General features: G+C 29.7%; 2 protein-coding genes across 7 annotated transcripts; both read left to right on the top strand.

Annotated features, from left to right (window-relative positions):
* Window positions 1-2,344: 2,344 nt before the first annotated feature.
* LOC116425635 (glutathione S-transferase 1-like) lies at window positions 2,345-16,711 on the top strand. Of its 6 annotated transcripts, none has more exons than XM_076373417.1 (8): window positions 2,345-2,577; window positions 4,239-4,364; window positions 5,193-5,340; window positions 5,421-5,630; window positions 7,073-7,131; window positions 7,646-7,787; window positions 10,097-10,264; window positions 13,992-16,709. In XM_076373417.1, the coding sequence occupies exons 4-8, from the start codon at window positions 5,490-5,492 to the stop codon at window positions 14,145-14,147; spliced, it is 666 nt and encodes a 221-aa protein (XP_076229532.1). In that variant the 5' UTR covers window positions 2,345-2,577; window positions 4,239-4,364; window positions 5,193-5,340; window positions 5,421-5,489; the 3' UTR covers window positions 14,148-16,709. The 6 variants fall into 6 exon arrangements, with proteins under 6 accessions (XP_076229532.1, XP_076229531.1, XP_076229534.1 ...); XM_076373416.1 differs by having other exon boundaries at window positions 2,345-2,618; XM_076373419.1 differs by lacking the exon at window positions 4,239-4,364.
* Window positions 16,712-16,845: 134 nt separating this feature from the next.
* Window positions 16,846-21,565, top strand: LOC116425627 (glutathione S-transferase D1-like; the record flags this gene model as incomplete). Its single annotated transcript, XM_076373368.1, has 6 exons — window positions 16,846-16,854; window positions 17,537-17,674; window positions 18,384-18,439; window positions 20,520-20,732; window positions 21,060-21,093; window positions 21,248-21,565. Coding segments are annotated over exons 1-6 (768 nt in total), but the record flags the coding sequence as incomplete, so codon positions are not given.
* Window positions 21,566-22,419: the final 854 nt, after the last annotated feature.

Genomic DNA, 22,419 nt, shown 5'->3' with positions numbered 1-22,419 from the left:
AACAAAGATGCACGATTATAAGCAAAAATTTATAGTTTTAAAGTACATAAAATATTTACACAATACTAAAAACATGTTAGACATCCTTTATTACTAGTAAAGTCAAAAAGAAACATTTCGCAAGTGCATAAAGGAGCGATATATAACACTCAAAGTGTTAATATAAAAATATATTAATAGTAGTTTATTATTATCATTACCATTATTATTGTCATTTTATTTCTTAACGCCTTGCTCTACAATTTACTTCTGAGTTATGATCGATACAACTACTTGGACATTAGTATTTTATTGAAAAAACATAAAAATTTTATGCATATTGTATATCTACGCTTGCTCCGAAGTATAATTATTGATAACAGAAGAGTAATATTTAATTTGAATTCCAAAAAATTGAGTAATACTTATTCTTGTTAGATTTTCTTTAAAATATTCACCACGAGTCTGGCACCTTATTGCAAGCTAAGGAGTTAACACTAGAACTACCAAACGCGTCAAATGAACCTATTCATGAATTCTTCTTTCGCAATTGCTAATATGATCATAAGTGTTTTGAGGAATTACTAAAGATCGTAGATACGTCTAAAGAACTGCTAAAGAAATTGATTTAATAATAGGCAAATTGAATCATAAGTCAATTGAAATCTCAATTACTGCACCCTTAGAGCTCTTATAGAAAGATTCGAAAAAGTCAATTCGACTGCTTGATAGCTTTAGTGTTCACGAATGAGTTTAAATGGTTGCCTGGTAGTCCGTATAATATGCAAGTACCCTAAAATCACTTCTCAAGCGTATGGAAATCCGAAACAATCGGAACATACCTCCATCAACTCCCAGCGAAACAGGAAACAATCGCCGCGTCCGTTAACTCCCATTATAGATCAAAAAGGAACCATCGAAAGCTCGTTCGTATGGATTGAAAGAGCGCCAAAGATCGCGGCAGAAGCATCCATTAATAAAATTCGCTTCGCTCGTACTCGGGAAGCAAGGGAACGCGCACCGGACACAATAATATTCACGGTGGTGCTCTCTTTTCCGCGGGAAAAAGACCGGTCCGAACGATCAGCGGCAAGCGTTCGCCTGGAATTTGTTACGGCCCCATCAACCGTTTATTGTAAAATACAGCTGGCGATTTCAGTTTCAATCGCAGCCACCGATGGTGTTGTTCCGCGGCGTTCACCCTTGTCCCGAGATTAATACGATTTTCCGCATTTGGCCGTGAAACGCTACGCCCTCGAGTCGCATAGGTTCCACACGACACAGCCGTCTTTTCGGTGTCATCGAATTAAATTTGACAATGTCTCCGGTTGATCTTGTCAATAGTATATCTAGCAACACATTACCATACTTTAACTATCTGTTAACACAGTATTTTTACATCTTTATTTTTCTTTTATTATCTTATTGTATATATTTTCTTTATACTATATTATTTTTATTCTGTCACACATTTTATTTATTGATTGCAACAATATCATTGATATTTCGTTGGAAAATAATGATTATTTGGTCAGGAAAATATCCTGCAGTGCAAAGGGTTGACACTTTTGAGAGATTTTTAAGGGCAACACCTATCAATCGGAATTTTTCAAACACTATATCAATTACGGGTTTGTTCGCATGTTCACAAGTTTGATTTCATTTTCCAGGTTTCGATATCTTATATTAGGTATGAAGAAATTACTTGCAATTGTTTAAAATTTAATTCTTTATCAACAGAACGATTATTTACAAAGAATGTATAATGCCATATTTTTCAACATAAAATATTAATGAAATAAATCAACCTATTTTTAACTACTAATGTTAATAAAATGAAAGATACTTTTGAGACAATCTAATATATTTCAAAGTCATCGAAAAAGATGATGAAGCCTCTTTTATAAATAATTAGGGGAAATTAAGGTAAAACGGGACAGTAATGTTTTTATTATTATTGCCGTATCATTATCACAGTAATCTTTTATTTCTCTGTAGCCGAAGGTCTATTTAAGACTTCCCAAAAAGATGATTATTACAATTGAAACAAAAGCGTCCTATTTTATCCGATTTTCCCTTATCGTGTTATTGTTGAATCGACTTCGATCAACACTTGCTCATTTCTAAAAGAAAGTCGGGGGAGGGTAGCGTGACACAGGTGTCGATCGTAACCCGCCCAGGGGGTTGTTTTCATATCGATCCCCTCGTCCATCCGTCTCGCATGACGCGCTTTCCCGCGCGAACCCTTCGAACACGTCGGACAATGTCATCGTTACACTTTGATGCTTATGTTTGGCATTACAGTATCGCTATGGCAACTTGATCCACAGTTCGACCATGTATTTCGCTTCACTTCCGCAACCGCTTTCCACGCGGCAGGTTACTGGTTACGATTTTAACTGAGTTTGCCGATCGGTGGTCTCACGCGTTCGTCATCGATGAATTCATCGGAAAATCGCGTCCATTCGACGAGACAGGTGTGACGACTCCGCGAAGAATTAACGAGCTGTCGCGTTGGAGAATTTCGGATCCATCGCTGTCGCGAATTCGGGATGCCGGACAGATGCTTTTTTGAGTGTTAACGGTTGGAGAGTACTGGTGCGTAGGTGGAAAAGACACATAGCGGAAACAAAATAGTGGTAATGGTACAGTCATATACGTTGCATGTTGGATCACCAGTAGAAATGAGAGAAATTAAATAATGTATATAACGATTATACTGAGCGTGTAATTAAATTTGTTTAGTTCAGATATTCTTCTGTTTTCACCATGAGGTACTAGCAAAATGAGCGACGCGAAAGAGGACTGAATCTTAGAGTAAAGGATCTTTCTTTATTGTTATATTAATTATTAATAAAGAACCATTCTTTATTCTTAGAAAGAATCTGTCTATCAAGGTTCAACATTTCTGCATTGATATGTTTTGTGTAAAGTATTAATGTATCTTGTTAAATTTCTCATCTATAAATAATTAGTCTTGAATGAAACAGGATTTGACAATTAGTGTGTTGCAAAATTGTCTCATTTAATCTGAATACAGATATTTCACTTGAAAATATAGGATATTGTATTAATTGTCGTGAAGAACTTCAACTGTATTTCACGTATTTCATCAGATCGTATTTTCAGTTTTTTTAAATAATTCCAAAATTTTTAATTATATTTCAATATTCTAATTTAATAATACGTTCAGAATATTTATGTTATATTAGGTTTACGTAGCTTTACTATTAAGTTTACATAATCCTGTAGTATTAGATCTACGCCACAATCGTAAAACTGAAAATAACATTCAACTGGAAGTATTGACTTTACAACTGTTTTCATAATATTATCGTTCTAATTTTTAAACAAAATATGTTATGTCTACAATATACTATAACATGTGTATCTAAGGAGTAATAACAGAAAACTCGAATAATGTAATATTTTTAATTAACGAATATCAACTCAGCTGTGAATACAAAAATAAATGTGATATCTTCTTTTAACAATAATATATAATAGATTTTTATGCACGATACATTTGCATAATATTTTCATAATTAATTAATTCTTTACACAAATGTTTAAACCTTACTACGCAATCGCAATGAAATGTATTGTCATATTTAAAAACAAAAAATGAGGGAAAATTGTCATTCAAGAAAAACATAGAGGTTGAATCAGTACAAAATTAATTAATCTTTAACAGTGTTATAGTAAAAAACCATACTACAATTTTAACCCTTTGGAAACATTGTAAATAAATAGTAACCTATCAAATAAAAATATACGTATGAATTTTTTCTTACATTTATATACTTCACTACACTAATTTCGTGAAATAATATTGCATTTAGAACTAATAACAGAAATTTGGTAATGTGGGTTCATTTTTCATTTTTTTGTTTGATGAGTGAATTTACTTTTGCGTTGGAAGTAAGTCAGTATCTGTTTGCATTACCTTTACAATTACACATTATAAAAATGTCAATGTATGAGATTGTCGGAAATTGACCTCAGAATAGAAGAGACCGTCACTGTGTCTGACGAAACACTAATTAATTAAAAATAATGAAATCGACCGGGTATAAGTACGGCTAGTCGTACTCTGCGTTTGACGGTTCCCACCCCCACGAGGACCGTTGAATTATCGCAGGGGAAGTCGTTTTTCCAAGAGCTCGTTACATTTACCTTTTTCGAGATACCTTACCCACGAATTTTTGTATACAACCACGCTCGGCTAACCGGCAAATTTTATAATTTGTACTTTTCAGCCTGACGGACTCGCAATCGCAAAAATATTCGTGTTTGGGCAGAATTAATGGAAGTTTGATAACAATGACACTGTTGCCGGAGTAACGGAATTACAAAATATGTAATTTTGTTTTGTTAGGAAAAAGGTAGCATATTGTAACGTTTTAATGTATTGCATAAATTTTAGTTAAATTAAAATGACCATAAATTGTATTGTAATGATTGACTAATGTAATAATATTAATTAGTGTGTTATCTTTTCTTGATTTTTAAATGTTTTTCTATAGGCTTATAGAAATATTAAAATTTTTGACACCTTTACACATCGGTCTATAAAAAATGTTCTTTATTTGTATATTCATTTTTTTTTCAGAATACGATTAATTCATTGTTAATTTTTATAGAATGTACATACTTTGTGATTATAGATTATGGATCTTGAAATCTGATAAATGGGAACAAGAATTCACTTTTAAACAAATATTTTATTGTTTCCCACATTTAACATATAATTCCTATATCTTGTCATGCATTAAATCTAAACATGGAATTTCTCGTCATCCTCTATTCCTGAAAAACATAATTAAAAACAACAAATTCTTAAACTAAAATCTTATTTATAAATTAACCACAATAGTTATTCAATAATTTTCGTCACTGCATCATTTCACATGCTTTTCAAAATTTCAAAACCATCCGTGAAACCATTTACGAAGATTCCGTTTTTCCAGAATTCAATCTCCCAAAAATTAAAAATAATAAACCAATTCTTCCCAGAATCACAGATGAAACGAGAAATTTTATAGGAATCAACCAGTGAATATTGTACATTAAATGTCCCGGCAAACAGTAGTATTTGCAGTTTCGAACAATTTCGCAGAAACATTCGTCGCGATATTTAACCATGAAAAACTTGTACAAACTCTATACGAATAAATGTCAGTATTTTAAGTTCCACGTTCTTTTGAATGCAGGTTGGTTGTCGGTACATTCGACCGGCAGCTTTCGATCAGCCATATTCCTGGGAAGAGACGCCCGTAAAAATCCGCAGTGCTAGTCGATGATCTTCCAATCCATAGGATCCCAAACACAGGCGGCGAGATAAATTTGTATGCGAACAAGGTACACGCAGATGCAAAGCCTAAAGATTCGAAAGTTTTCCCTTGCTTTGGGGCCGCTGAATAAAAATCTCGTTTGCACAGCAACGTTACGGGAACGGGGAAGAAGAGAAAGACGTTGTGGAGAAGGGATCCTACGAGGGGGACCGCAAAATGCCGATTGATTTTTACTACTTCCCGCTCAGTCCACCGAGTCGGTCGGTTATGTTGCTCGCAAAAGCGATCGGTGTTCACCTGAACTTGAAGACGGTCAATGTGCTAAAAGGGGAGCACATGAAGCCGTCCTTTATAAAGGTCTGCCTTATAGATGCGAGGCATCGATTCTAGATTTTTTAAATATTTTTGGAATATTCTCTGTTTTATGTATTACTTATATTATATGTATTAATTATTGATTATTATGTATTAATATTTATTAATTAATATATATATAATCTATGTCCATGTATAACGTTGCAAATTGCAGCATGAAATGAACTTGCAAGGAAAGGTATCGAACGAAAATTCATAAAATTGTGAAACTTTGTGTATAAGTAGAGTAAGTCACGTATAATACATTACAATTTTTTTCGTGCCGAATTTCACTATGAAGGAGTGAAACCACCCCTTGAAGAAAATGTAAATTTTTCTTTCCCGTGGATATCTTGAAAATGGTAAGGGATAACGAAAAAAGTTTCAACGAAAAATACATGGTTCTTTCACATCTATAAAATTGTAAAATCAAATTTTAAAGATTCAAAATTCAAATTCAAAATTTTGAAAAATTGTTATTTTTATTTAATTTTCTAAATCGGAAAAGGTTATTGAGTAGTGTACTAAAGACACATCTCTGAAAATCCGCAATATTATATTAAAATTGAGTATATATATATATATATATATATATATATATATATATTGTTATTATATTATAGAACTCATAAATATTATACTAATTATTTAAGAAAATGATTTACAGAAATAAATCAATTTGAAAATGCGTTTGCTAGATATCATTGGGTTTTAAAGGATTAATTGGTTGTGTGTGTAGTATCGTATTTAGTTATAAATTCAAACAATTTTGAACACCATATTGACATATTTATTTATTATCCTAAAATAAAAATTTATATCTCTCAAACGCAATCGTAAAAAGTCATTTGAAAGAGAGAAAACTTACTGTTCCAGTTGCGTTTAAAACTGCACAAAAATATGAAATTACTTATTTTTCTTTCCGTCTGTTCAGTATTCAACACTTTTAATAAGCATTTGCGTAATGCTTTTCCCCTTGTTCTTTATAACATCTAATAATTTATCAGCAACGTTGTTAGGAGTACTTATATACATTACCAAACACAATTTTAAAGCTTTGTTTCAATTTTCTCGTTTAGTCTTCTTTTCTCTTGACGAGATTTTTATCACCCTTCTTTCCATAAATTTTATTTTTCTTTTTTATTAATTTAATTTACTTTTCTTTCTCTTTTTTCTGCAATATTCTTCTTATTCTTTCTTCTTCCTGTACCACTTCAAATCGTTTTTCCTTGTATTTCATCTGAGCACTCACTTAAAAGCAGACAAAGATGACAAACAAAATTATACTACTTCAATAATAAAATGTTATTAAACTATTATGAAAAGAATTCGAAATCGTAAAATATTTTGTCGTAAATATGTCTCGAGGCTTCAGATGGTTACATTGTCTTAGATAATTTAAACACGTATTTTATTCCGCTTTTACGAAAATGTACATCTTTCAGATAAATCCACAGCACGTGATACCAACCATAGTTGATAACGGATTCATTTTATGTGAAAGGTGTGTAATAATCGATTTTAACCCTTTGCACTCGAAAGTTTTTTGCTAGATAGAGGGTACACCAATACGAATCGGATCATTTTCTGTTTGACAGTGTGTAAATAAAAATACTTGAACATTAATTATTAGAAATGAGAAATCATTTTTAAATCTTTCTTTTGTAAAGAAGAAACGAAAAATGAGATATATAATTTATAATATAACAAATGTAGATTTGACTCTTATTTTGATTCGATTCGCCTTGGTTTACTCTGTTTATAAGTTTCTAATGAAATATTGATTAAATTTTCCATAATATTATATATAAATTTTAGACAATATTATATATAGATTGTATTTATATATTATATATAAATCAGATACGAATTAAGGGATAGAATTATTTTATTTCAATATTCCATGTCTGATTAAAATACATCAAATGTATAATCAAATGGCGACTGTGAAATACTTTTCGAGTGCAAAAGGTTAATTCGGCTGTTTGAAGTTTCTTAACAGAACTACTTCTTCACAGCCGGCCGATCATGGGATATTTAGTCAGCAAGTATGCGAAAAATGACTCATTGTACCCCAAAGATTCGAAAAAGAGAGCCAAAGTGGACGAAATGCTATTCTTCGACAATGGGACACTCTACCCGAATATACTGAAATGTTATGTATGTATTTTCATTTAAAATCTTGCAATTTAGTATTACCGATTCCTCACAATATCAAACCGATAAAATTATAACAAACAAATAATCAGTTGAAAAGAACAATCAAACACTATGTATTTTCTTTTCTTGTACATTATCATTAGATAATTTCTGAGAGAAAAGACTTTGGAAATGAGAAGAAAATATTTTCGTCTTGTTTGAAGAATTTTACACTTATCTACTATTTTTTATATTATCTTCATTTATCTACCAATAAAAATGATATGCAAATGTATAAATTGAAAGCAAACAGAAAATTCTATACAATGGTAATATTAAGGACAGAAAATTAAATACGTACCTATATTTTAAAAAAAGCTTTATTTTTTTAAGATTATTTTTATAGAATTAATTAAAAGATATGAACATTAGTAGTATAAAATTACTTCAAAGTAAGCATTTTAGTGTAAAATTATCTTATCTCGTTGGAACAAATCATCAAATAATTATTATTTTACTTCGTCGATGAAATAACTAATTTATTCCTCTATTATTTTGTTAGTTACTTTAAGAAACATGATTTACTACTTTTTCGTTTCATACATTATTATTTCTCTATGAATTGCTATTACAATATCTTACAAAAATTCAAAATGTCATATATCATTCATCTAGTAGTCAAATCGTCATTAAAGAACAAAGAATCTATGTAAAATAGAATTATAAAATAATCCGTATGTTCGTACAAACTTCATAAAGAATTTTGAAGCGGCGAAAAAGTCTTTAGAAAAATCCAATTTGTACTGCAAATAGCATCAATCGTTAAACTAGAAAAATGGAGATGAACTGATAACGCAGATTCACGAACAAAAAGTGCTGCTACATTTCTCGTTACAATCTCGCTGCAAAAGTAACCGGTTCCTTAATCCGACTATGTTTTGCAATAAAAAAGGCAGACATCGAACAAAAACTCAGAGGAAACAGTCGAGTAAACTGGTAGAATGAAAACAGAGAAATGAAAAAAGAATTCATTTACGTAACTCTGGGCTCGAGTGTGCGGTAAATGGCTCATGACTTTAAAACATGAGTTATAGAAGGAATGGAGGAAATATGTAACATAATAAATTATGTCACGCATTCATTTATTTAAACAATAAATTTATCAATAACAATAATCTATCAATTTAACAATAAATACATTTATTGGAATTTGATTTACGTTTATAGATGATAAATCATTTTCTCTTATCGTAGCGATATCAAATATTTCATTTTTATTTAAAATCTGTGAGGATTAATATAATGGAATATTACGAAATATGTTGAATCTGCATTTCAGAAGTTAACAAAGGTAATTAATACTGTTTCTATAAATATATGAATTCTGATATTGTGTACGTGAATAAATAACTGCAGTTTCAATAAAATATTAGACACATTGCATTTAAAATACTTTTTGAGTGTGTATTATTAGTATAAAATATTACAAACGAACGATGAGTATTATTAAAATAAATAGTGCATTTCTGCATTAAATAGTGCAGTGCTATTTATTTCTGCTAAATAAATAGTGCATTTCTGATGAGTATACATTGTCATAAAAAATAGGGAAAAATACAAGTAATCATAATTTTGTTTAAATTTATAAACAGGAATTTAAATTTTATAGTATTCTCTGTTTCTAATTGCACTTTGCACAAATTTATCGACAGTGAAAAGAAGAGGAACAAAAGGGGTAATGATCAGCCAGTAAAAAAGAACAAAGCAGAAGTTTTCAATAGCAAACGAAACACTAGCAGAATAGAATCCTGTGCTCCCTATATATTAAATGTGACGTTAAATTTAAATGAACATTCTCTTCTATTTTGATCTGTAAACAATATATTAAATGGATTATATTACATAAATAAACATATTATTACTTAAGTAAATGCATGTAAGTAATGTCTATAATGTTAAAAAAAATATACCAGTCATATATGTTTCGATAAAAGTTACTCACTTCATTTTTATAACTTCATATTTATTTTCATAAGTACTTGTAATTATTTTTCACATCTATAGTGTGATTATAACATTCATCCGAGAAAATAAAGTAAATAAACTAATTTCGATATGTAAGTTAAGTCTACATAATTAAAAAAAAATAATATAATATTCTTAGAATCAAAGATTCTTTTAAAAATGTTGTTCCATTGATGAATGCAGGAAAATCGATATTTAGAACATGCAGTGTGAAAATCCGCCCTTAAATGACAATTAGGTTTTGACATCCAAATTGCAATGGTAAATAGACTTCATTGTATGATTGTCTATTAATGATGTTGCAGCCTCCTGTCATGTTGGGTGTAAAGAACTCCATTGAGGAAAGTGAAGTGCGAGCAGTAGAGAAATCCTGTGAAAGATTGAACATTTTCCTTGAAGGCAATGAGTTCGTTGCAGGGGATGCACTAACGATTGCTGATATCTCTATCAGTACATCTATTATATTTTTACAGGTAAGTGTTCAGTCACAGATGACATAATAAAAGAACGTCCAACTTCAAAATATAGGAAGTAAAAAATACTTATAATGTTATTTACACATTCATAGGAAAGAGATAGAATCTTTTTACAAACAATAGATTCAGATGAACATTGTCTTCTATTTTGTTCTTTGATCGAGATAATTATTAAAATTGAATATGACAAACACTTTCAATAGTCATCATAGATTTTGCTTCATATAAATTATTGAATATGGATACTGGTTAGGTAAAGGACAAAATTCATTACAAATAATATTTAATTTGTTCCAACAAATTAGAAAATGAAATTTTCATGTATTAGTTAATAGAATCTCTTCTTACGGACAATTTCGTTTTAAATCTTCACCAAATTATATTTTATGTCTGTATATGGAATATAAATAAATATTTTCTATAGTTCAAAGTCTAAAAAACATAAAGTGAATGGACTAAAAATGCAGACTACGCACAATTAAATTCTTTTATTAGGAATAAATGCAGGAACATAAGTGTGTAATCATTTGTACACATTTCCCTTTGCTTGTTTTCCAAACAAACATACAACGATGTATAAGTTCTCAGTGAGCATGAGATCTCGTGCGATTTACTCTAATTTTGTAATGTAATTGACGCTGCATTTATCCTTCTTAAAAAAAGGTTCTCTCCCTCGCATTCTTCATAATTTTACTTGACCATATTAATACTAAAGAAAGAAAAATACTGTTTCCAAGTATTCACGAATACGTCAGAAATATTAAAACTGATAACAGCTAGTTAAAAAATTATAGAAGTACTAATATGAAATAAATAGAAATAAATTTATATACGTCAGTTTCTTACTATAAAAAATATTGCGTTAAAAGTATCAAAAAGATACTATCAAAATGATAAAGAAAATATTTAAAATTCAAATTAAGAATTAGAGTAACTTTGTTATTGTCAGTTGCCGAGAAAATTAATTACAAAAAATAATTTCACTTTTCTATCACATAAAATAATATTTTATTGAATATAAAATCCTTATACTGTGATTACAAAACGTAGTACGAGAAGTATAAATTTACGTGGCACGAATTTATACGACGACCTAATAAGTAAGTCTTGAAAATTCGTTTCTAGTTTCTAATTTTTATCACGTCATTAAGCTTTTCGCTATAAACGTTGACTATAGTTAACAGTCTACCGTACAATCGTGTTTCACCTCTAAATCCATTAGTAATGAAATAATCTTGCAATGTTTATTTCAACTTCGTGCATTATTTTCTACGTGTACTGAAAACATGTAATGAATTTGCTGCAGATTTAAGACGCTTTATATGAAGACACGAATTACGTTATTAGCTCTATCGCGCTATATTATACGCGGTCGTTTGCTAGCATTAAGCAGGGAACGACTGCGACACTAAAGAGGTTGATAAATGTTGGAAGACCTTATCTGTGAAGTAGAGATATTTTGAACCATTCTTAGGGGTTGATGAAGACACTCTAGAGTCACACGCGTAATTACATGTAGAAGTTATCATGAGCTTTGGGATTAAGAGATTTAATTATTTGCAATAGACGATAGCAGAGAGCTAACTTAAATGAAAGGAATTATTAAGCTATCTATTTCAAAGTAAACACTAAATATCGGAACATGTTCTATTTTCGTTTGAAATTATTCTATGAATAATTCTTGTTAATTTCATTGACCAAATAGGTTCTAATAGGGATTGTGTTCGATTTAATAGTAAAATTACGTAGTAATATTAAAACACTTTTTTTATTAAACTCTGAAAAATTTATGAAAATTAATTATCGTGTGTTTTAATTGTAATCCAATTTAAAAATGTATTTAGGGTAGTTTTTATTAATCTTTGTTAATATTGAAATCTTAGACAATTAGCGACCTAAAAATGAGTGTATAATCTTTTTCATGCATGTTAAGTTCCATGATTTTGAATTTCAGCTTTACGCCAACTGACATTTTATGACGATATATTAATTTTAATAAATTTTCTAGTTAAACGAAGAATTAGTTTCAAAATACACAACTAATTACAACTCATTAATTTATTAATTTATGCAGTTCGATGTAAGGATTTTTATACCATTCAGTCATTTAAAACATTGTCACAAAAGATTTTTTGACTTGCAAGTCGACATTCTGCTTTCGGAGAGGATTTATGTATGTTTATACAGTAACATAGCCCGCGTGTGGTTTTGAGTGAAGGTGAGTGAGGCTAAACCGAACTATCGTCGGACAATGACTGATGATGACCGCGTTAAATCTTGTTGGGGTTGTCTTAGAAAAGTTTACTTGAAACAGTGACAGTTGAAGGTAGCAAGCAACCCAATGTTGCATTGTCTTAAAACTACTTTAAGTATCCTATAACAAATTAATTCGTTGCAAAATCATGTTAATTATAGAAAATGCATACCTATTCACATATGTATAGGGTATTTCATTTTAATTTCCAAATGCAATTATTTCTGGAACTGTTCGTTATTTGAAAAATGTTTCAAGTGCAGTTCTTTTTGTTTTAATGGTTTGTCTTCATATAATAATTTGTTTTAATAATTTGCCTTTAGGTGGACGTGTAAGAGTTGTAAAGGTCATCGCTATTTTTTTCACTCTCTATAAAAAATTGCTGACCTATTAACGTCAAGAACTGATCGAAACAGAGAAAATTGCATTTGACATATTTTTTAAGTAACGAATACTGCCAGAAATAATTGTATTTATATATTAAAATGGGACACTCTATATACCTGTATGTATACGTATTCTAGAATAATACATATTTTCTTATTGTGAAATATATAATACTAAAACATACAAATGTACATATTGCAAATTTAATTTATTGTATTTAAATTTTGTATACTTTGAATATCATTTATTTCATTTTGCTTTAAAGTTTTAGTTTTCCTGTCGTAGACAGATTTCTAAGCACTGAAAGGAATAGCAAAATAAACAAACACAATGGTGTTAAATATCACTGGCGTGCTTCTTGTATCTCTGTGTAGTTTCTATGTTTCCAAGACAAACTGAACACTGTTCGAAGAAATTGGAGCGTGAACGATGTTCGCTCACATTGAAAACCCCTTAAGCTTTAAATATTTCTAAACGTCTACAATCTTAATAAAAATGTGTGTGATTCTATTTGGGATAATTTTCAGCAAGAAACATTTGTGTATTGTTTACAGTTAATGCAGAATCAATTTTTTAATTAAATAAAAGTTTCTTTTCTTTATTTTTTATATCAAATTTTTCAAAAACTGAGGATTGTAAAGAATATTTGTCAGATTTGTCTCCACGGCAACGAATATTCACAGACCTCAAAAATCAATGATAGAAGCATTTATTTAATTGTATATTTATTAGACAAAATACTTAGTACGATTTGAAGTTCACAAAATTATTTTCTTTAAAAAAATGTTTTGTTAAGAATTAATCATGAATGTGGATAGGTAATCAGTTTCACTACTTTCGCTCGCAATATCATGAAATATTATCAGCATTTTAACATATTATTAGTGTCTCCTTGAAATATGTATAGCAATATCGTACCATAATTTACTGGACAAGAGAAATGATAGTGGTATTGAAGATACATTTTATTTTCACTGTCACAATGAATAAAAATGATAATAATTTAAATTAATTATTTGATCACCAAAAATTAATAAACGAAAAGTATGTTCCTGAATAAAAGGTAGGGTATTTGTTTGACAGTGTTTCAGCTTCGATATTGGCAGGTATGACAACGTGGCAGCGTGGTTCAATCGTTGCAAAGAGCACCTCGATAAATTCGGGTTCGAAGAAGTGCACGCTGAAGGAACGAAACAGTTTACCGAGTGGTATCAGCAGAATTTATTGGGGCCCAGTTAACGCCGATACCCTAGCTGTTGTAAAACCATAGCGATCGATAATGGTTCACCGGTGATCGAGATAAAACGTGAAACCCGCAGTTCCTGTAATAGGACTATCTCGCATAAAATCTAATTTACAAGTCAGCTCGTTACAAATCGTTATCGTCCTTTTGAATTAAACTTTAACGTGATTCGCATAGGATATAATCAACTCTTTATTTGCCTGTGTCACTTTGAAGTCATATATTAATATATTGGCATCTTGCTGATTTCTTTCACTCTGCATAGCAAAATAACAAATAGAATTAAGTAATTAACCAGTTAAATGTAGAATTTAGTTTGAAAAATCTCTCATTGCGCACGCAATAAAATTAAATAATAAAGTGTATACTCGTCAAACACAGAGTAAATGCATCTGTAATATATTCTAATGAAAAATTAAAGCAAAACGAAGGAAAATTTCACATATATGAAAGAAATGAATAATTTATCGTTGAAAAAATTAGTACCATTTTGCACTTTGAGATAACGTGTATACTCAACGAACACAGCTAATTGGTTAACTAATTTAAATTTTTATACGCGCAGGCGTGAAAGTACAACGTTATTGTAATTTCAAAATTATAAGATATATTCGTTTTAATACAATTCTTAAAATTATTGAATACATTGTAAATTTGTATTTGCAGGTTGATATTTGTTAATTTTACACTACATACATTCTTTTATATGAAAATAATTCGAAAATAATAGACGAATTGTTACTCAAAAGTTTCGAACATTTGAAGTATGAATAAATTAATATCTCAGTGATACTATTATTCTATTCTAATGATCTCAATTATAATTCAGCATAAATTACAATTACATTGTACTTATTTTAGAGAGTAATAATATAATAATTAAATATAATAGAAAAAATAGAGTGTGCTTCAATTTCATGAGTTATAATCTATAAGAATCACGTAACAGGTTCTAAAGAGCATTAGGAATAGTTTGTATATTTGGCATCATTGTATTAAAATGCTAAATTAATACTAATTATTACAATTTTCTTGAGCAAATAAATTTGACGTTATTATTTTGATAATTTCCTTAAAAAAATCATGTGATTTTGAAAGTGTAACGAGGAACTTTTCTTTTAAATAAAAAAAAATGTCTTTATTGAATTACATTTTCTCTTTGTTAAGTAATGAGTCATTACTAGTGACCTTCTCCCATCTTTTACAATTTCAATATACCACTTTTATAGATATTCCCTCCCATCCACGCAAATAATAATTGAATGATTAATAATTATTGAATCTACGAAGTCAAATTATTTTCCACCCAAAAAATATCGCAAAAATTTAAGTAATTACTAATTCGAAGGGATGAGGACGAGGAAGTATAGAGAACAATGAAAAACATCTCAACTCAGCTTTCGTAATTTTTGTTACAACCGAAGGTACGTGTGAAATTTTGCTTTATCGTATAAAACGGTTGTCGCGCGATTTATCACACCTGGACACATCTATTTGATTGATGTGCACAATTCGTTTAGTTTATCACAATATATATACGAATAAATCCTTGTATTGCAATCCCACCTAATCGACAACATGCTAGTCCCTGAGGGTAAGTTCACTTAAAAATATAATTAAAAATATAATTATAAAATATAATTTGTAGTAGTTTCTCTCAAGATATTCAAGATGTTTTCCAAATTGCATTACAATAGGTAATCTATAATATTTTACATTACCCGTAATCATTTTCTTAAAAACTGGGTCCTTTTCCTCACGTTTTCACACTGTTCACTCCTTAAGTGTCGTATTTGTTTTTTAAAGCGTGTAACTACCGAATTTTGATTCTTTAAATTACTTTATAAATCTGCTGCATCGTAATCCAAATAATATTTTTATTCATACATAAAAATCAAACCTGTAATATTTCAGTTTTCTTTATAAAAATCGAAGCTTATTTCAAAGTAACTTCTACAATTCAACTTGAAGCTCAGAAAAATATAGCATTGAATATATAAATAATTGTTAAAAATGTTTTTGTATAGATATATCTCAAAAACTAAGATCGAGCTGCGATAATATGTATGTAATATTTAACAAAAGTTATTTAAAGTAATGACCATAACAATATATTCCAGAGTCGTCGAAGACAATAATGAACATGTTTTTTTGTAAATAATTGTCATTACCTATTGTTATTATAATTTTTTTTCGAAAGTAAATAGTGTTATAAATATGTAGATATTTAGAAAATTTAACACGTTTCAAAATTTTTGAATATATTATACAACATTTATAAGGATAACTATAGGATAAGTATAAAATAAAGATAAGTTATAAATAAGTACTATATATATTTGTACGTAGTAGATTGTAAATAAATATAGTATCTTTGTGACCTAATTACATGACATCTGTGACCTAAGGATTTATAAAAATAGGGGAATAAGATTGTCAAAAGAAAGTGGAAATAAAATTATTTAAAGTCTACCGCATACGATATCTTTATTACTTTTTCCAATCAAGAAATATGAAAACTTACAAATCACATACAAAAAGCGACTTATTAATATGTTATAATGTTAAATGTTTCTATTATGATGAAAACTGTTCGACAACGTACCATAATAATATGGATATATAAATTTACATAAATTTGTATACAAGTCGTCCATCTTAAAGAAACTCCTCATTAAATCAATTTAAAAAATTATGCAAAATGTATGTAGCATAAAAAATGTGCAAAATGAAAAATATATTTCTGAAATTTCTATACTTTTTTTTCTATAAAAATATACATAAACATCGGTTCAATTTATCGATAGTTCAGTTATTGACTGTCATTCATTTCCTCGAAACAAAAAAGCATGTTCCAGACTACCTGTGCGTTAATAAAAAAACTCAAGGTCCAATAAGTACACTATGTTTATCAATCCTTGAATTGTTCAGATATACGTGAAAAAATTTATATTTACTAGTCAGTTGACAATAGAACGCCAAGCTATTCTCGTGTTTTCAGTTTTAACATATTAAAAACTACATATTTTGTACTTACGTATTATAAGAATTACCTTTGTTTTTAAGAAATAAAATATTCATATTTTATCTACCACTCCTGATCGAGACAATCACTTACTAGTTAATAATATGTTTACTTGCTAAGCTCTGTAACATTAAAATCGAAGTGTAAGGGAATTTTGTTATGTCGTTGTGATTTCTTTTGTTTTAAAGCAGGATAATTTTAACCCTTTGCAAACGAAGACTTTCCAAAGTATTCAAACGTTCAACAGAGAAACCTAAAACACTTCAACTTTTTATTTTATTCCGTGCAAAACTAGCAATATTTGAAACTGAATTCCACGGTTAACAGGATAACGAATAATTGTTATAAACATATACGAAGATGATCGATTTCTACTTCTACCCGACCAGCCCCCCATGTCGTGCAGTTATTTTAACAGCTAGAACAATCGGTCTTGACATGAATTACAAAGAACTGCCAGTTCTGACAATGGAACATATTACGCCGGAATTACTCAAGGTATAATCACTGAAAATTGCTGTGATTTGGAAAAAAAATATAATTATTACTCGCAAATTTAACTTTAAGCTTGAATGTATTTAATATTATATACAGATCAATCCACAAAAACAACGCAATAAGCAATAATTGTATTTTTTTATTAACCTCTTGTCTTAAAATATAGAATCAAACTCGTATATTGTGAAGACTTCACATTGAATCAAATACATACGAATATTATTTTCATGGGTTTGATTAAATGAGAATTTAACATGTATTTATTCCTAGAATAAATATAGATTTCTTTTATTGTTGGAGTATTAATCCCAATAAGGTAATTGTTGCGAGTTTAATTAGGAAAAAGATCATAAAGTAACGAGTTCATATACATATGTGGACTGTTAAAATAATTGTTACATTATTCTTTTTAAATCAAGTCCGATCAAAATTGACTTCCAATTATGAAAATAAATTATTTGTAGTCAATTGTAATACATATTTATATAACAGAAAATATGATTAAAAACAAAGATTTATTTTTAAAAATTGCACTATACTATGAGGATTTATATTTTATCAAGATACTGTAAATTTATATACTCTGTGCATTTATAATGTCCACTGTCTATTTGTTTTCCTCTATCCTATGCCGTGAACAAGACTAAAATATTGTTTACATGAAGTCAACTAGCGCACTGACGTAATTATGAATTATGTAATTATAAAGGGATTGACGAAGCAAGATTACATAGAGGCAAGACTAAGACTAAACAAAGTATCTAGGTACATTATAGTTTATGTCGAATTCATAATATTATAAAATTGTTTTTCACTATGGAGGAAATTACTTTAAAACTTGTTACATTATCAAATCACTTTAATGTCTGTTTATTTTCTAAGCGTATTATTTTTTATTTATTCCTGTTCCGGCACGGTTTATTTAGCTTAGACTAAGAAGTAAATTTTGGAAACATTTTATTGCTAGCTGCAATCCTTAAATCCGGTATCATAAATGACCAGCTGTCGAAACTAGCATGTCATTAAAAAGCGGCAGCTCAACCACCTAAATCCCCAAGCGCACAGCCACCGGTACCTTTGCAGGTCAGAAGGGACAACGTACCCCCTACCTCCACTACTACTAATGTGGGCGTAGGTCAAAATCATGACTAGCAACACCCCAAGTGTTTTAGCTTCTGATTTGTCACTAAGGACACCGCCCTATCGTAGTATTTTTATATATATAGAGAGACATACATCATAAGTTCATAACAATCACACTGTACTCACTGGACAACACACACACTTTAACTTTGTAAACACATACACTTCCTTTCACTCAATATTCAACAAATACAGTCCACTTTCGAACGAGAAAAGGAGAACCCTTTTTTCCTCACATCCATTTCACACAAGGTTAATTCGGCGTGTGAAAGTGTTACGCCAAGTCCACTATTACTGTCTGGACAGCGTGCACGACCAATTCCCATTTTGATAAGTCATCTACTGTAATTATTATACATTGCAGATATTTACGAAAAAATACATATCAGAGATATATCACTTTCATACATAAATAGTTCCGATATATTATATAATTACTTTCAACATACACGTCAATAAATTTATATATTTGAAATATTTTTTAAAATAGATAGAAACACGTAGAAATGCTGCTAAATAAATGAGAAAGTAATTGGGTCAAAAAAAGCCCAAAGAACGCAGCAGAGTTAGAATAATATATAGAATAATAAATATGAGAAAATTGATTGTGTTCGCAATAATTTAAATTTTCAATGATTTCAATAATTGAAATTAAAATGCATATATACGAGCAGTCTAGAAATTGTTAATGGTCACTACTTCCACGTGCTACCAGACGAAAGATGACAACGCTCTTATAACGCCAGCAGAGGTGTTAATTTAATATTTACAGCTATGGTTTGTACCTGCTGATTAGATCTAGACCACAGACGTCCAACATGAAAGGCAAAAGGAAAACGACAGAGAAGAAGAGTGAAACATAGCATGCAGGTGGACTTCGAAGAGCAAAAGTCTCGTGGTGCGGTGATCTGTGAATACAGTCTCCATTCCCTTTTGTGACTTTGGCTCGTGGCTTCACTCTAGGTTTTGCTCACGAGACGCGAACTGTCTTTGCTCGCCAAAGCCTATGTTGAATGTCATCAAGAAACAGCAGCAAACTTTAAAGGAATCATATTTTTTGGTAGCTTTTTTATTGTCTCTTTGCAAAATAAATGTCCTGCAGTAGAAAAATGAGAACAATGGGAGATCAAAAAGAAAATAAATTGAGATAGAAATAAATGTTATTTATAATATTATATATAAATATATAAATATATATATAAATATATATAATATTATAAATTATTGAAAATCATTAGTTAAAATATATCTAAATCCTCTATAGGCCAGTGTAACTTTAAAGTCATCAATATACTGGGTTACATTGATTTAGTGAATTTTTTGTGAAAATGACCAGTGAAATTAAATAATTAATCAACCTGATATTTTATACACACAGGCGTAAACGTTCTATGTTATTGTAACTTTAAAAGTATAACATACATTTGTTTTAATAAGATTATTAAGACTATTGAATATTAATTAATTTAATTGAATAATTATTAATTACTTTGCACTCATAGGTTGATATTTATTAATATCATACTGCATAAATTTTGTTACAGTTACGAAAAAAGAATTCGGCCTATAACAGTATATAGACAAATAGTTCACAAAAATGTCAAGTTTCTTTCATTAATTGTAAGAATTTTCTTCCACGATAAATATATGTTGACAGTTAAATATAACTCGAGAATAATGATTAAAAAAATTTTGTTTACAGTCGACCCATGATGGCATACCTAATGGAGAAATACGGTAAAGATGATTCCTTGTATCCGAAAGATCTGAAGAAGCGAGCAGTGATTAATCAGAGATTATTCTTCGATGCAATCTATCTGTATCCTGCCTTTGTTGACTATTTCTTAAGTCTATTTATATTATCGTTGAATAATAAGCACTTTAACCCTTCTCCTTATAATTACGTGTCAGACTCGTGATGAAAATTACAAACAAAACTTAATAACCACACATATTGCTGAATTTTTTAAAATTATCTTCTTTTTATTCAGTAATACAGTTTATTTTTTAGGTTCCATAAATAAATATCTTAACACTAGAACCAGCGTACCAATAAAAATGACTGGTTCTGGTTTTCTTATTTCACAATGATTGATATCCTAAAAGCATTGTATATTCTAAATGATTTTGAAAATAAATAGTTTCACTTAAATTCTGTAACAAATATCCAAAGAAACTACAAATAATCTATTACTACATTTTTCATAGGGATTACATATCAATTATATTAAATGCTCCGTAGTTCTAGTGTTAAACAAATAAAGCTTACGAGTTTTGTCAGTATTTTCATTAACTTCAAAAGAGTCTTTGAAATAATCAAAACAATATAAAACAAATTAAGGTTTGCATGGAAAACCTTAGGGCACAATTTGCTAAATTTCAACTTCGTGTGCTGAGAGTTAATATTAAGAATGCTACGAAATTTTCTAGTTTCCACATATCGGGAACAATACTTATAAAGACAGAACTGACGAGAGGGATGAAAAAGTAGATAACGCTTTGGAATTGCTTAATACATTTTTGGAGGGGCAAGACCACGTAGCTGGAAAGAATTTGACAATAGCTGATTTCTCCATCGTTGTGACTATTAATATGATTGAGGTAGTTAACATTATCTTTCCATTAATGCAACGTAAATGTAAATGTATTATACAGAGTGTAATGAAAGACAATGTAAGATATCAGGATGCTGGTATCTTGATAACGGCTTACACGAAAAATTTCATGTCTATTATTTGGAAACGTCTGAATGTCGGAGTATTTCATACTCTGTAACTTTTGTTGGACATATTTGTTCGTATCTCTGATATTTTTCGAGGTAATTCGGTATTCTTCATTCGGTTCTCATACATTTTTTTTAAAACTAACCCTATTTTTATGACGGAAACTATTAAGTTTTGAACCCATGTTCACTGGGGTTGTTTTACTCAGTTTAGTAAATTGTACACACTCTATCAACTGTGCGCAGTAACCTTGTCACACCCTGTATATACATATAAAAATCAAATAATATTACTACTAAACATATTCCGAACGGTCTACATGATTTGGTCCAAACGATTTCAACCCCTTGAGTGCTGTGAGCACATATATGTGTTCTTCGACCTTTCTAACCCGTTAAATGTGGAATTTAGTTTAAAACATTTCTTATTGTGCGCGCAATAAAATCAACTAATGAAGTGTATACTCGTCAAATGCAGGCCAAATGCACTTATAATATATTCTAGTGGAAAATTAAAGCGAAACGAAGAAGAATTACATGTTTATCTAAAAAAACGAATAGTCCAGCGTTGAAAACGTTAGCACCATTTAGAGTTTTCAAATGACGTGTATACTCGTCAAATGCAGTTAATTCGTTAATCTCACATCTGCTGTGATAACAATTATCAGTAAATGTGATTAATATACGCGTTTTTAGTATTATCCAATTTGGTGGAAGTGAGGAATTAAAATTAAAATTGGATTACAACTTACTTAAGTGTATGAATTAACATCGATCTTCAGATGGGTAAAGAAAATATTCCGTCCACGCGGAACATTTCGACTGGGAGTATTCAGCACTCAAAGGGTTAAAATTTGATTTAAAGTTTTCTTTCATACAT

Source organism: Nomia melanderi, chromosome 13, assembly GCF_051020985.1.
Source record: "Nomia melanderi isolate GNS246 chromosome 13, iyNomMela1, whole genome shotgun sequence".
In the NCBI taxonomy this organism is placed as follows: Eukaryota; Metazoa; Arthropoda; class Insecta; order Hymenoptera; family Halictidae; genus Nomia; species Nomia melanderi.
The sequence above is the reverse complement of the archived record's forward strand: the minus strand, read 5'-3'. Positions and strand labels throughout refer to the sequence as shown.

Excerpts from the sequence above, each read along its gene's own strand:
- LOC116425635 (XM_031973614.2), top strand. The coding sequence starts at position 5,490 with ATGCCGATTGATTTTTACTACTTCCCGCTCAGTCCACCGAGTCGGTCG. Across the intron at positions 7,788-10,096 it reads CGAATATACTGAAATGTTAT|CCTCCTGTCATGTTGGGTGT; the intron begins GTATGTATTTTC and ends ATGATGTTGCAG. Across the intron at positions 10,265-13,991 it reads CATCTATTATATTTTTACAG|TGTTTCAGCTTCGATATTGG; the intron begins GTAAGTGTTCAG and ends TTTGTTTGACAG.